Below are 14,586 nucleotides of genomic sequence, written 5' to 3' on the forward strand. Positions count from 1 at the left end.
GTGAGCGTCACGGAGATAAACACAGAAAAGCCAGATTTCTCTTCACCCCCATAGAAAAACAACTTTTGTCCCAGGATAATAAAATGATTTGAATCTGTGACTTAAGAAAAAGAACAATAAAAACACAGTGAACACAACACAACATGGTTCATGTCATGGCTAAGACTGATAGCTTGAGCAAAGTCAAGCTATGGAGGTGGAAATGGGTGTTGCTTGTAAGAATGTTTTGACACCTCGGTTCGATTGGGGACCAAAGACTGCAACATTTGTTCAATTTCCAGCTGCTGTGGTTTTCTTTCTCACTGCACTGAGTCAAACCAACTAAACCCTTTGAGCAACCTGTTCCCCTCCTGGCCTGTGGGGGCGCTGCACCACGAACCACTGAAGGAAACAACACACAAACCGCTGAAGACACTGAGCACAACTTCCTTTTTCACAAAATGTAAACAAAAATGGAGTGGCGTAAGATTTTAGCGGTTAGAGGATTTCTTTTGTCTTTGGTAAAAAACCATGAGTTATTTCTCCTGTTAGCGCTACACTTGCGTGTTTGCTTTGGTTGTATTTACCCAGAATGCCCTGCTCTGTAGTCTGCTTCCTGCTTTTGGATCGGTATCCGGTCTGATTGGCGTTCACTTATGCATTCGAACCGCACCAGAGTTCACTTCAACCAAACTGAGACCACGGTTTGAAGGCAAACCAGTTTATGTGGAGAAATGTGAGACTTGCAGAATCACACACACATAAAGTCGTAAAAGAACTTTGACTGCTGATTCTCACAGGCAACAACACAGGCCAGACTGGAGAATCTGCACAACAGGAGCTAATTTCAGTGCCTTGATTTAGTTTTTGTTAAAAGGGATCAAAATGGCACCTTTACTCTCTCTATGTGGGGCAGGTTTGCTGGGTTTTCAAGCTAAGGTAAACACCACCTTAGTTCTGATTCTACAATAATGATTATGTTTAGAAGAGTGTGACTTTTAGCTGCTTCCATTCACCACTGCATTTTTTTTACAGTACATAAAGCGGGAAATTCTGGAGACAGCAGTTTGTGGAAAAGGTCAAACTGCCGAACACGTCAGGGCCGCAAAGATAACAAAAACCAGATAATAAATTACATTTAAGTATTTCAGCTCAGAATGCTTTTAAATTCCTAGGCAGGGTGTCGGTCGGTTAGGTCTCCAGGTTTTTTCATCTTCAATAAACTAATAACTCTTCGGTTTATGTGTAAAGATTCAAACTGGAGACTTTAACGCTTCTTTTGTCTTGGGTAGAAAGTGTGATCCGTATTGATCTAAACACATAATCCAAAATCTGCATTTTTCCTTTTTTACATATTTCTTCAACTTTGGACGTAAACATTTACTGTACTGTCTGATCTGAACACAGTTAAAAATGAAAAGTTATAAAATGCCCTTTAGCAGGCAGCTCAGGTCCAGATTATGTTGATGAAAATCACTTTGAACTTTCACAGAAATCAATTTCAGAATGAAACTGGTGACATAAAAGGGACTCAAACAATTTCTTCACGTAAACTCCAGCCAGCTCCTCAGCACTGTGTCATGTGTTTTCATGTATTGCTGCAGCAGCGGAGCCTGACGTCTACAGTACAGTAAGGAATTTTTTCTGTTCCTACCACAAAAATCCAAATGTAAACAAAATTAGACACCGGAAGTTTTAAAAACACAAAACATCCCACTGAACTCAAAAAAGAGAAATGATTCCATCATTTTCTTATACCTTGGTTTCAGATACGAACTGAAAATGCAAGGAAAAGTGATCTTCAGTTCCTCTTTTGGGGCAGAAAGAAGTAAAGTTTTGTTTGACTTTACATTCATGAGGTTTAAGAGGAAAATTTTCACTTGACAGTGGGAAAATAAAACGGAGCAAAAAGGAACAAAGACCAGGGGAAAAAAAGCAAAAACTTCTTTAACAGCAGAAAATGTGAAACTGTCTTTATGTTCCTAAACATAAATAGTGTTTAGAAAAACTCTTCAGTTTTATAAAACATCACAGAAAAAAAACATCACAAGAAAGGTAATTATATCAGTTTTATGATTGACTCTCCTCTCAAAATCTCTTTGAAAGTTACAGTAAAATATAACTGGAGTGTACGCAGCTCAAATTGAAAAAAAAAATAAAGCACTGATGATAATAAATGTACAGAACAGTTGAACATGAAAGTGACACAATGCAGCTGAGTGTTTCAACTTCGTGGTTTCATATAGTCATCCCACAGTCCTCGATTTAAAAACAAAAAAATTCCAAACAATAAATGCAAATAATTGCAAAAAAATTACATTTGTTGCGCCTCAACGGCAAAAATATATACAAGTATTAAAGTAAATAAATAAAGTCTCTGATTTCTTTAAAGTATTTTCTTAGGAGGTGACGCAGCATCCCTCTTTTGGTTTCTGATCCCACCGAGCGATCCCCGTTTTTGGTCACACACACACACGCGCACACACGCCTTCTCACTCACACACACGTACACAAAAATCAAAAGAAAAGCCCCGGCCTCTTTCCAAAAGAAGGAGCGGGTTCGATAAGTCTCTTAGCTCTCAGGTCGACTCCTCTCTGCGAAAACCGGCACCTGATTTCTGTGGATTTGGCCTGAATTCAGCTTTGAAACAAAATGAAAGATTTCACAGAGACAAGAGCAGCCACGGTTAACGTACCCTACACATTTCTTAAAACATTCATTTCGTTTATGTTGATTGTCTTAATCAAAATACAGACTGGCTGTCAATCAGTGTGAATTTCTTCACAACTTCAGGATATAAAGGCTCTTGGTTAGTCACTGGAAACAAAAAAAACTAAACGAGGATGAAACTGCCATCGCAGTTCATCCGGAGTTGCAGAGAAAACAAAAAGTTTATCAATAAATATGCAATAAGAAATCTTTATGGAACATATATTACTTTGTCTGAACTCCGATGGATCCTCTCTGTCTTCTGGAAGCTGATTGGAGGAGGTGGATCAGACTGCTACAAATGCTGCGACGCCATTGGTTCACGGCTCTTCGATACGGGATTGGTGGAGGCAGGAGGGCGGAGTCTCCCTGAGTCTCTGAACTGGAAGCAACACGGAAACCGGGGGCGGCCATGACGGCGGCCGTGACGGGATAAAAAGGTCAACTTCCTGGTTTCCACAGACGGCCGCTGGGTGTTCAGCCTGCTTGCATGGTGGATCAAAATACACTTTTGGTGGGTTTTCTTCACGATGAGCCAAAACTTTACAGCAGAAATCCACAAAACTAATTTATTCCAAACCGATCGGCTAAAACCGCAATAAAACAGGGAAATTTACGTTTTATTCAAGGTGCTTCAGAGAAAAATGACTTTTTGAGGAGATTACAGACTTCAACTGCATCCACACTGAAAAATAAACTAAATATTATCAAGTATTTTTTAGTGGAAATATCTTAGCATTCATAAAATACAATACTTTAACTTACAAATAACTTTTCAGCAAGAAATAGGAGCGTGCTTTTTGTTTATAAATACTTAATATTGATGGAAAATTACAAGTTCCACTGGTAGAATATTTCACTTAAAATTTGGGGAAAATATTTTGTTATAAGTGAAATAATCTGCCAATGGAACAAGTACTTTTTAAAAATAAATATTAAGGAATTATGAACTTAAAATAAGCTCCTATATTGTGCTGAAAAGTTACTTGCAAGTTAATTTATTTTATTTCAGGTGTACTAAGATATTTTCACTAGAAAATAGACTAAAAAATACTTAGTATAAGTTTGTTTTTGCAGTGCAAATAAACCCTGATGCTGATTTGATGGATATTACAGTTTTAGATATGAAATCACACAATTTCACTGATATTAGTTCAGCATAAAATAACTCAAGAGATCCAGATATTTTATCTTAGTTCCCATGAAAAGAGACAAAAATAACTTTTCAGCAAGAAACAGGAACTTATTTTTAGTAAATAATCCCGATAAAAAAAAAAGAAGAACTCGTTCCACTGGCAGATTATTTTATTTATGGGAGAAACGTCTAGTTTTAAGTCAAAACAATATACCAGTAGAACTACTATTTTTCATAAATATTAAGGAATTATTGACTAATAATAGCCTCCTTTATATTCAAATCTACATAAGATAAGTAACTTTTTGTGTTTTTGAGAGCAAATAAATTCTGATGCTGATTTACAGCATTAAATATAAAATCTGACAGGTATTTTAGGTTTCTGGGTGTGTCTTACTTCTCTTTCTTGCTGAATTATTGATATGAAACTCTTCTACTTTCAATCTGAAAGAACTAAAATGATCCAGGTCAACAGTTTTAAGTGGCTGTAATGTTTTGGCTCATCAGTGTTTGTTTGGTATTTTGAATTCCCGCATATTTACATCATATGCGTGCATGGCTTGTCTCTTTGGGACTTTAAGGTGTGTTTGGTGCTGACAGCGCCCCCCCCTGGAGGGGAGGGGAAGCTCGGGGTCAGACACTGTTGTCCAGGTGGTTGTGATGGTGGTTCGCCGTCGGCGGCGGCGGCGTCTGCTCGTTCAGCAGCAGCAGCAGCGTCTTCTCGTCGGTGCCGTTCTCCATGATGGCGGAGTCTGCTCCCAGGTCCGTGATGGTGATGGCTGCCGGGGGCGTGATCTCCTCCGGGTTGTAGAGAGAGCTCTCTGGGGACTGAGGCGTGCTGTCCAGGCGAGACGCAATCAGGCCATTCTGGTACTGCGAGCGTGTGATCTGAGGGAGATTTAGAAAAATGTCAGAGAAGAACACATTAATGTTTTAGTAAATGCACCAGGATGAGCCAAAAGGATATTTTTCATCTGCTTTAAAGTTTAACTTTGTCAAAAAAATTTAATAAAAACTAGGAATGCACCGATCCACTTTTTCTCTTCTGATACAATACAGATATCCGATCAATCAATCAATTAGGTTTATTAGTATAGCACATTTCAGCAACAAAGTAATAAAAAACACATTACTATACAGTCAACAATTACGAAAACCAGAAAACATTTCATAGTTTGTCACGTGTCATCGTTACACATCAAATATGTTTCATTTATTATGACTTTTTATGGTTGAAAAGCCAAAATAAATGTTTTTAAACCATTTATTATTGATCAAAAGTAACTCTAACCAGGTGGGTTTTTAGCCCTCATTTAAAGGAACTCAGTGTTTTGGCTGTTTTGCAGTTTTCTGGAAGTTTGTTTCAGATTTGTGGTGAATAGAAGCTGCTGCTTCTCCATGTTTGGTTCTGGGGATGCAGAGCAGAACCTGAACCAGATTTGGGTCGGAGAACGTAGATATTTACTGACAGATCAGTAAAGATGTAGCCTTCCTCTGATTTGTTGGCCGTTCTGGACCCACCTTGACGAACTGCAGGTCGGTGAGCGCCCGGACGTTGAAGTCGGGGATGTAGTGCTGCGAAGCCATGCTGCTGTTGAGCTGGCTGTTGCTCCCGCTGACGGCCAGGGAGTCGGTCCGGTCCGTTCCACTCAGAGACGCCGTCCGGTTCAACCCGCTGAGGTGGGACGGCGAGCGAAACTCTACTAACAACACAACAGAAACTCAGTCAAATCAGCTCCGGATCAACATTTCAACACAGAAACATTTAATTTGACCTGCAGACACTTTAAAACCGGTGCAGACTGGGTTCATAACTACTGCGCTGCAAAAACACTAAATCTTACCAAGTATCTTTAGTCTTTAGTGCAAAAATCTATGTTCACTAGAAATAACACAAAATTAACTTTTCCGCAAGATGCAGGAGTTTGTTTTGAGTCAATAATTCCTTAACCTTGATGAAAAAGATCTAGTTCCACTGGCAGATTATTTCACTTATTACAAGACATTTTTCCCATGTTAGAAGTGAAATAATCTGCCAATAGAGCGAGTACTTTTAAATCAAAACAAGCTCCCATTATTTGCTGAAAAGTTGCTTGTGAGTTAGTTTTGTCTTATTTCCACAGTGTACTAAGACATGTTTATTAGAAACTGGACCAAAAATACTTGGTGAGATTTTGAGTTTTCTCAGTGTGGTTCAAAGATGCAGTGCAGGTTAGGACTGATGAGGAAACAAGGTGTGGAGAATGCAGGAAACGGCAACAGAAACCGTCAAACCAACCATAAACGCATCAGGACGAGGGGGTGCAGTGGAAGCAAACGTTTATTTACTCAAACTTTATGCCACCAGTCAGTGACGCAGAAAACTTTCCATCTAAAGTGACTCTAAAGTCAGGATCTCACATCAGCCACACGTTACAATTTCTTCAAAGTAAAGCAGATTAAAGCTGTTTTTAATTCATCATGTTAGGATTTATCTGCAATGACACAAAGATAAGTTACAGAGTTTTAGTTTCCAAACTTCAAACCAAATAAAAATATGAAATAAATGCATCAGGCAGCAGAAATTTCATTAATATTCTGTAACACATTAATGATTAAATAAACCTTTAATCCTTAAAATGGGACATAATCCCCACTCTGCTCCAGGTAACGACGGGTAAAAAAGCATTAAGACATTCATTTTATATTGCAGTTTAGTTATTAAATTAAAAACAAAAAGGTAGGCAGAAAAAATCTGTTGTGAAGAAATCCCAACAACACTGGACTTTTACCGGCTAGTTTCAGTTTGCACAATCCGTCCAGCTGATCCTGGATCTACTTTATACACACTAAGCTGGCTCTACACACGCTAAACTAGTTTTACACAAACTAAATTAGCCTTTAGAGCTTCCTGGAAAAGGAGTGTAGCTTCCTGACAGAGCCCATCAGGTTTCTATTTAGATATGAGATATATAAGATTTGACTGGTGCAAGTTCTATTGACGATATTTTGAAAGTAAATACGCAAGAAATAAGACAAAACTAACTTTTCAGCAGATGTAGGCGCTTGTTTTAAGTTAATAATTCCTCAATGTTGATGAAAAAGTTCTAGTTCTTCTGGCAGATAAATGTATTTATAACAGCAAAATTTCCCCATGTAACAAGTCAAATAATCTGCCTGTAGAACTAGAACCTTTTTTTATCAATACTGAGAAATTATTTACTTAAAACAAGCTCCTATATCTCGCTGATAAAACTAACTTACACGCAACTTTTCTTAATTCAAATCTAACTAGAGAATTTCTAGAAGTGTCTTTTGACGAGCCAAAATTTCTTGTAAGATGAATGATGGAGATTTCTTGAACATTTTTTAATCTGCACAACTTTTCTAGCTCAGATATCTTTCGTGTTGTGCCATTTTCTGATCATTTTGTCCAGAACAGCCACTGACTGTCAGCCCAGCAGCATCACGAGGGAGATTTATGTGCTATTTCTTAATTCAGATAAATAAAAATGTCCTTTTGAAGATATCTTAAATTGTAAGTGCAGACAAGTACAAAATGTCACACAGAAAATTTTCAGTTTGCTTTTATAATCATCAGAAATTACAGATTCTATCCGACAGTGAATGATGCTTGAAACCCATTCTCCTAAATGTGTCTTACACGCACACGCACACACACACACACGCCCACACACACACACACACACACACACACGCACACACACACACACACACCCCCCAACCTTACCCTTACCTTTACCCTAACCATTACAAACCTAACTCTTACCCTAACCAAACTCAATTCACACCTTAGTCCTAAATGTGACCGCTGACCCCAAAACAGTGATTCCCCTTATGGGGCCCAGGCTTCGGTCCCCATAAGGAGCAGTGGGTCCCCACAACGTAGTATCTGTCAGGAAAATGGTCCCCACAAGGTATTAGAAACAAACGCACTTCACACACACACACACACACACACACACACACACACACACACACACACACACATGTCCGTTCACCCAGTGCATTATTATTATGATTACCGGTTGATGTGTGTCGTCCAGCAGGGGGCCTCAGTGAGTCATAGGAAACTGTTTTACCTGGACACGTCAACCAAGTTAGTTTCCCAGGAATGAACCGGGACGTTCATCCTGGTTTTCCACAGCTAGTTTCACAGTTAGTGGTTAGATTAGACTGGATTAGCAAACTCATCTTATTGGGAGGAGATTTTGGTAATCCAGCAGGAGATTTTTCTTTCTGGTTAAATCAGAAAACTGCTTTTATAACTCAAAGTAATGACAGAAAAATCATAAATATTCTCTTTAGAAGTTTTAAATTAGCCTCCCTTTCAAAGAGTAAAAATGACAAAAATCATCATGGATTTTTATTTTAGTAATGGAAGGCTGGAAGGTTTTCTTTCTAATTTTCTTGAAAATGCTTAAAAATACTAAACTTATCTTGAAAAAGTTATTTTTTTAATTAAAACAAGTATAATAAAAATTTAAAGTTCAATTTAAGATCAATTTACCAGCAGTTTAAATTTAAAAGGCCACTTGTGATTTTAAAATATTTATGTTAATTAGCAGCAAAAAAATATAGCATTTTTATTTGATCTTTAAACACAAAATAGAAATAAAAAAACTACTGGTTATTTAAAAAAGGTCAAACATTTTACATTATTAATAATAATTGCTGTTATTGATTATTAGCCTATTAAATTTATTAAAGGTACAAATTCAGATTTGTTTAAGAAGTCTTACTGCATTGGTTGATTTAGCTTTTTTTTTTACGTTTTCAAATTTATTTTGTACAAATGAAAAAAATTAAAAAAGAACTACAATATAGGTGAAGACTTCTCTGAGTTCTGAATAACCAAATAAATAAAAAGGTCCTTTCCTCAGGAAAGATGAAATTAAACAAAATCTTTGATTTATTGGTGGAAAAAAATGCATATTTTCCGAATTATTTTGACAAATTAACTATTTTTACAAACATTTTTTGCATGTATTTAACTTTTGTATGAACCTAAAGTTGAACAGTGACATTTAGCAAACAGAATCATGGATTAGGACGGAAAGAAAAACATTTCTGATGTTATTTTGTCATTCTTGCTCATTTCCAGCCCATCTGGTGTTAAAACCTGCTGAAAAATCTCCAACTGGATCTGTAAGAGTTACAGTGAATAACATCAGGAAACTAGTTTCTGTTTGAGTTAGTGTTTTTAAAATAGAGCGATCGCAGAATTGACCCAATTCCAAATAAAAACCTTTCAACAAACCATCTTCTTTCATAACTACAGCATTTATGTGGGAATACATTTGGAACTGGGTGGAGCTTTAGAGACAAAAACTAAATCCTACAGCAGCAGTCCTGAAAGTATCTAAACTATCATTAAATGAATAAACGAAACAAACATGTTGATGCTTCATTCATAGAGAAATAATCAGTCAACTAGAAGAAGATCCATCTAGAAGCGGCTCGACGGTTTTATTCCTGGAGGGAAATCAGTCATCATGTCGTCCCTCTAAAACAAAGCTGATATTTTGGCAAACAATTTGACCAACAGTCCTGAAAACTGAGGAACTCTTCATGTGAATTATTCACATTATACACAATACAGTTGGTTTTTAAGTGTTGTAAAGTGAGATGGTGCTGTTGGGTTTGTGTATTGGTAAATGTTTGGGATGTTCACTCCATGAAAGACAATTGTTTTATTACTTCTAAATCATCTTTCTCACTGCAGATTGACGGAGTTCAGATTGGCGGGCAGCAATAACCGCTCACTGCTGATGTTTTTGAGTTCAGATGAGTGTCGGGACTTTACCGGGACAAATGTAATTCATTCATTACATCGATTTTAACATGCCAAAACCTTTAGTACAATTACATTTTTTTGTTTGTTTTTTAACAGTGGGAACCTTTGTATTGGCACGTTTCTGGTACGCCCATAAATCCGACGCACAACCAACATCTACAAGCACAAAACAGGATGGACACAAAGTTGCTTCTCTTGAGCAACTAGGCGTTAATTTTTGCTGAACAAATGTTCTACACTACTACCCACTACACTGCAAAAACACTAAATCTTACAAAGCGATTTTGGTCTAATTTCTCCTGCAAATATCTTTGTTTTGTCTTATTTCAGGTATACCACCTTAAAAGTGGCTTTTCAGCAAGAAATAGGAACTTATTTTAAGTTATTAATTTCTTAATATTGCTGAAAAAGCTCTGGTTCCACTGACAGGTTATTTCACTTATAACAAGGGAAAAATGTTTTGTTATAAGTTTAATTATCTGCCAGATGAACAAGTAATTATTTTTCCATCAATATTAAGAAATTATTAACTTAAATAAAAGTCCTATTTCTACCTGAAACGTTACTTGTAAGTTAGTTTAGTCAAGTGTACTCAGATATCTGCACTAGAAACTAGACCAGAAATAAGATTTTGTGTTTTTGTGCAACTAAATCCTGAAGCTGATTTGATGGGTAACAGCCTTAAATATAAAATAATAATTTAACTGGTATTAGTTTGGATTTCTGGGTTTAGTTTACTTCTCATTCTTGCTGCATTAATGAGATAAAACTCTTCTTAGCGTAGATTCTGAAGAGCGATGTTTGTTTTTCCAACACGCGGCTTCAGAATTATGGTTTAAATTTTGCAAAATATATTGTTTTATTTTATTTTGAATCCTAAAACCAATAAACCTTCAATTAAGGAGAGTTGTTAGAAAGTATAATCACTGTTACGGGACAAATAATTGTTTGCCAAAATGCAGCTTTTATGCAATCCTTAAAGATTAAACCTACAGTCAGTCACATGAGAGACAGAGCAGGAACTGTGGGTTAAAACCTAAAAGAAGTGACAATAATCAGCTTTTTCTACAGACTCTATGGGTTAAAACCTAAAGAAATGACAATAATCAGCTTTTTCTACAGACTCTATGGGTTAAAACCTAAAGAAATGACAATAATCAGGTCTTTCTACCGACTTTGTGCCGTTTGACCCCCCACCCAACCTGAGCTCGGTGTTAGGCCACCCAGACATGCCGGCTTTTACCTGGCAACCGAGAGAACAGAGAAAACCTCTTAAAGGAGAGGAGGCGAGGGCGCGGCGCGGCCACTGAGAGGATAGCAGAGAGGGGAGGTGAAAGGGAGGGTCAAAGGTCAGGGAGACAGGTCTGCACAGAGTACAGGGGACATGCAGAACCCTGGAGACGCTCTGCTGATCCCACAGAAACCCAGAGAGCCCACAGCATGATGCTGCTGCTGCAGAGCTGGAATAAAAGCGTGGGTGTCGATCAGGGGTGTCCAAAGAGTGGCGCGGGGGCCATTTGTGGCCCACAGCTGCAGGTCAAGAATAAATCAAATCTGACTTTGCTGCATCCAAATCAGCTTTTATTAAATTCATTAAACTCGGTTAAATTAGCAAACATTTTTGAAGGATAGTGACCCAAATCCAGTTTTTAAAACAATTGTTCAATTGAGCCCAAAAGAAATTGAAAACTAGACGCCTTTCTTTTAATAAAGCAAACGTGCAAAAAAAATAATTTTACTTTTAGATTTACAATGAAAATGCCCCAAAAACAAATTAGGCTACATTATTTGCTTGATTTTATTTTACTTTTTATTTTTCTTGGCATGGAAGAACTTCTGACCCAACATGAGAAAAAGTTTGGACACCCCTGATGTAGATGCTGAAGAGGGAAGAAAGATTACAAAACAAAAACTAAAATAATTCTTCATTTTTGGCTTTTTTTCCTTATAAAGCTCCTGAAACAGAGAATAACGGCAAATTATATGGAAAATATGGAAGTGAGGAAATCAGAACATTAATGCCTTTAAATTTATGTTACAGTTTTTGCTTTTAAAACACTTTTTAGCATCTTGTGAACCCATCCAATGTTTTGCTGAACCAAATAAGAAAGAATTGATGAAATTTCAAGAATTGAACAACTCTTTCATGTTGCCACAGGGTGGCAGTAGAGAGCCATTTTTTAAATAACTCTCTCAGGTGTTTGTGAAGTGGGCCAGGAGCCGGTTGTCAGGTTAAAGCAGAGGAGGTTTGTGGACTCACCCAGAGTGGAAGCATTGAGCGCCATGACGCCATAATACGAAAAAGCTCCGGCTTCAAACTTCATGTTCTCGTTTCCGGCCTCCACCTCCACTCGACCCTGTGGATTTAACACAGAGATGCTGTTTTCAAAACAGAAACGCCCAAAACAGCAAACGATTCCTCTCAAAACTGAACAATATGAGGGGAAATTGTATGTTTTTCCAAGAGGGTGTTTGAGTTTTGATGAAAATACACCATTTGGCCTCTAGATGGCGCCACATCTCTAAGTAAATCCCAATGTTTATCACTCCAGAGCGAGCAGAGGGATGCTGGATAAAAATATGAGGAAAATAATGAATTTAGTGGGTGACAGAGGACAGACTGGGGGTTAAAGAAGCTGATGTACTGGTACAGAGCGTTGGCCCAGTTCAACCAGCTGGAATGTGTGACTGCAGCAACAACGCAGCACAGTTAATCCATCCAACGTCCCCTCCTTCCTTTCATCGCCTATGAAAGCAGGACAGGTGGGAAAATTAAAAAAACACTAATTTATTTTAAACATCATCTTTCTACACATTATTTCTCTTGATATTTAGATTATATTCCTAATTCTTTGGACTGTATTGACTAAAGTTTTGAACTAATCACAGTCCATCAATCAATCAATCAATCAATCAAATGTTATTTGTATAGCACATTTCAGCAGCAAGGCATTTCAAAGTGCTTTACATCATTACAAACACAGAATCACAATGCAATATAGAATCAATCATTAAGTCAAGTTACATCAATAAATTTGTAATTGATTACATTTCAAATACAATTCTAAACAGGTGGGTTTTCAGTTGAGATTTAAAAGAAGTCAGTGTTTCAGCTCTTTTACAGTTTTCTGGAAGTTTGTTCCAAATTTGTGGTGCATAGATCCATCACATCATCTGCTAATATTTAAACTCTATAAAGCTTCAGACGGTTTTAAGTGAGGAAAAAAAACCCTCCACTATGCTACAGCAATTTAAAGGGAGATATGAAGACTCCACACACTGGAGATAAAAGTTAATAATTCATCAAAATGATCATAAAGTAGCCATATTACATAAGAACATTTTTCCTCCAGTAAAACATAAAAGGCTGAAAATAACCTTCAGCTATTTTAGGATGTTAACTCTGCTGTTACAAAGTAACAGGAGGGAAGCTGTTCATGCTGTAAACACTGCTAACATCAAGCTAAAGCTAAAGCTACAGCAACATTACAGCACAGAACCGAGCCGAACCCACTCAGTGGACAGGTCCTGCTCCTCCAATTATCAGATCAGTTCTTTCTAAACTACAAATGAGAAAAATGGAAACATGTTCTGGAGTTGCTCTTATTGTGGGGAATTATGAGCTTTGACATCCATCCACATATGCATTTTAAAGCTGCATCTAACGTTATCTTAGTAATTACTCTGGTTAATCAATTAATCTAATAAAACGTTTATGCAGATTTTTCACTTAAGCCCTTTTTAGACAATATCAGAAATACTTTAAACGATGCAAATAAACCCATAACTCAATTCCTTTTTTGTAGAAAATAAACATTTTAATAACATCATTTCTTTGGTGAATCACTTGTGGCGAAGGAGGAATCTGCAGCTGAAAAGTATTTCTAACATCAACATGTAAAATAAAATCCTTTTCTGCTCGACATCAGAGCAGCGCAGGGCTGATCTGCTGATTATTGGATTAACGGATTAATAATTGGACAAATGGTGACTAATAGATCAATCATTAATCACGATTAATCCAAATAAATGGTTCAGCATTAATGCATTTATAATATATATATACTGTATACACCCATAATACATATATTATGGGTGAATACATTAGTCCATTTTATTAGCTTTAAACGGACTAATATTCACCCATTGGTCCATTTAAAGCATATTATTATTATTATTATTATTATTATTATTGTTGTTATGTAGAGATGAAGTGTGTAGTTCAGGGGTTTCTGCATGAAGGATTCAAATAGGTTTTCTGATGTAGTTTAAAAAGTGTTTTGTGAAGTTTTTACATTCTTAATTACAACATTTTTATTTATCTTAAATGTATTTCCTACATTTTTTTTTGTCCATCTTTATACTTTATTAAGTTTATTCATAGTACCTTCTTTTTTTGGATACTTGCTGCGTAAACATTTTAGTCATTTGAAGCTCAAACTGACAAACTGTCATCCTGGTAATCTGGTGTTAGACTTTTGTTTCCACTCTGACCTCGTTAACAGAGTTGAACTCTGACCTGCTTCGGATGCTTTGGTGGCTTTTATTTACGGCGTTGGATCATGTTTGTCCAGGTAAAAATGTAGCAAATGCGACATTTCTAAGCTAATCTAAAGCAGACACATCCTAATCTAAATGTTTTTAATCCTCATCAACTGAAACCTAAAGTGCAAAAAATTAGAATAATCGGTGATATATGTCCAAACTGATTAGGGTTACACCTCCTGCAGAGAAGATTTGTCATCTGAAAGCCACTGAGTCATCAAGAGGAAAACATGAGCAGATGTTCTCTGGCTGCAATGATTTATTATTAAATCAACCAGAAGCACCGAAAATAAAAGCATCCACATTCCTCTGCTGCTTCCAGCTCCTCAGAGCTCCTGAAACATGACTTAATGTTTGACATGCGGCTAACAGTGAGAGCTGAGGTCATGTTTTCACTGCAACACGTGGACAGGACTGGCA

At 37.0% G+C, this 14,586-nt stretch overlaps 1 protein-coding gene across 4 annotated transcripts in view; it reads right to left on the reverse strand.

The window, feature by feature from the left end:
* Nucleotides 1-4,230: 4,230 nt before the first annotated feature.
* Nucleotides 4,231-14,586, reverse strand: part of LOC114154864 (metal transporter CNNM4) — a 42,179-nt gene continuing 31,823 nt past the window's right edge. The window contains exons 5-8 of one of the 4 annotated variants that reach the window (XM_028034310.1): nt 11,882-11,978; nt 10,865-10,927; nt 5,346-5,524; nt 4,231-4,712 (exon numbers count right to left, since the gene is read on the reverse strand). In XM_028034310.1, coding sequence (XP_027890111.1) covers nt 4,458-4,712; nt 5,346-5,524; nt 10,865-10,927; nt 11,882-11,978 — 594 coding nt within the window. In that variant the 3' untranslated portion in view covers nt 4,231-4,457. The other 3 variants (XM_028034311.1, XM_028034312.1, XM_028034313.1) reach the window with 3 other exon arrangements.

Source organism: Xiphophorus couchianus, chromosome 12 (assembly GCF_001444195.1).
Source record: "Xiphophorus couchianus chromosome 12, X_couchianus-1.0, whole genome shotgun sequence".
NCBI classification, from domain to species: Eukaryota; Metazoa; Chordata; class Actinopteri; order Cyprinodontiformes; family Poeciliidae; genus Xiphophorus; species Xiphophorus couchianus.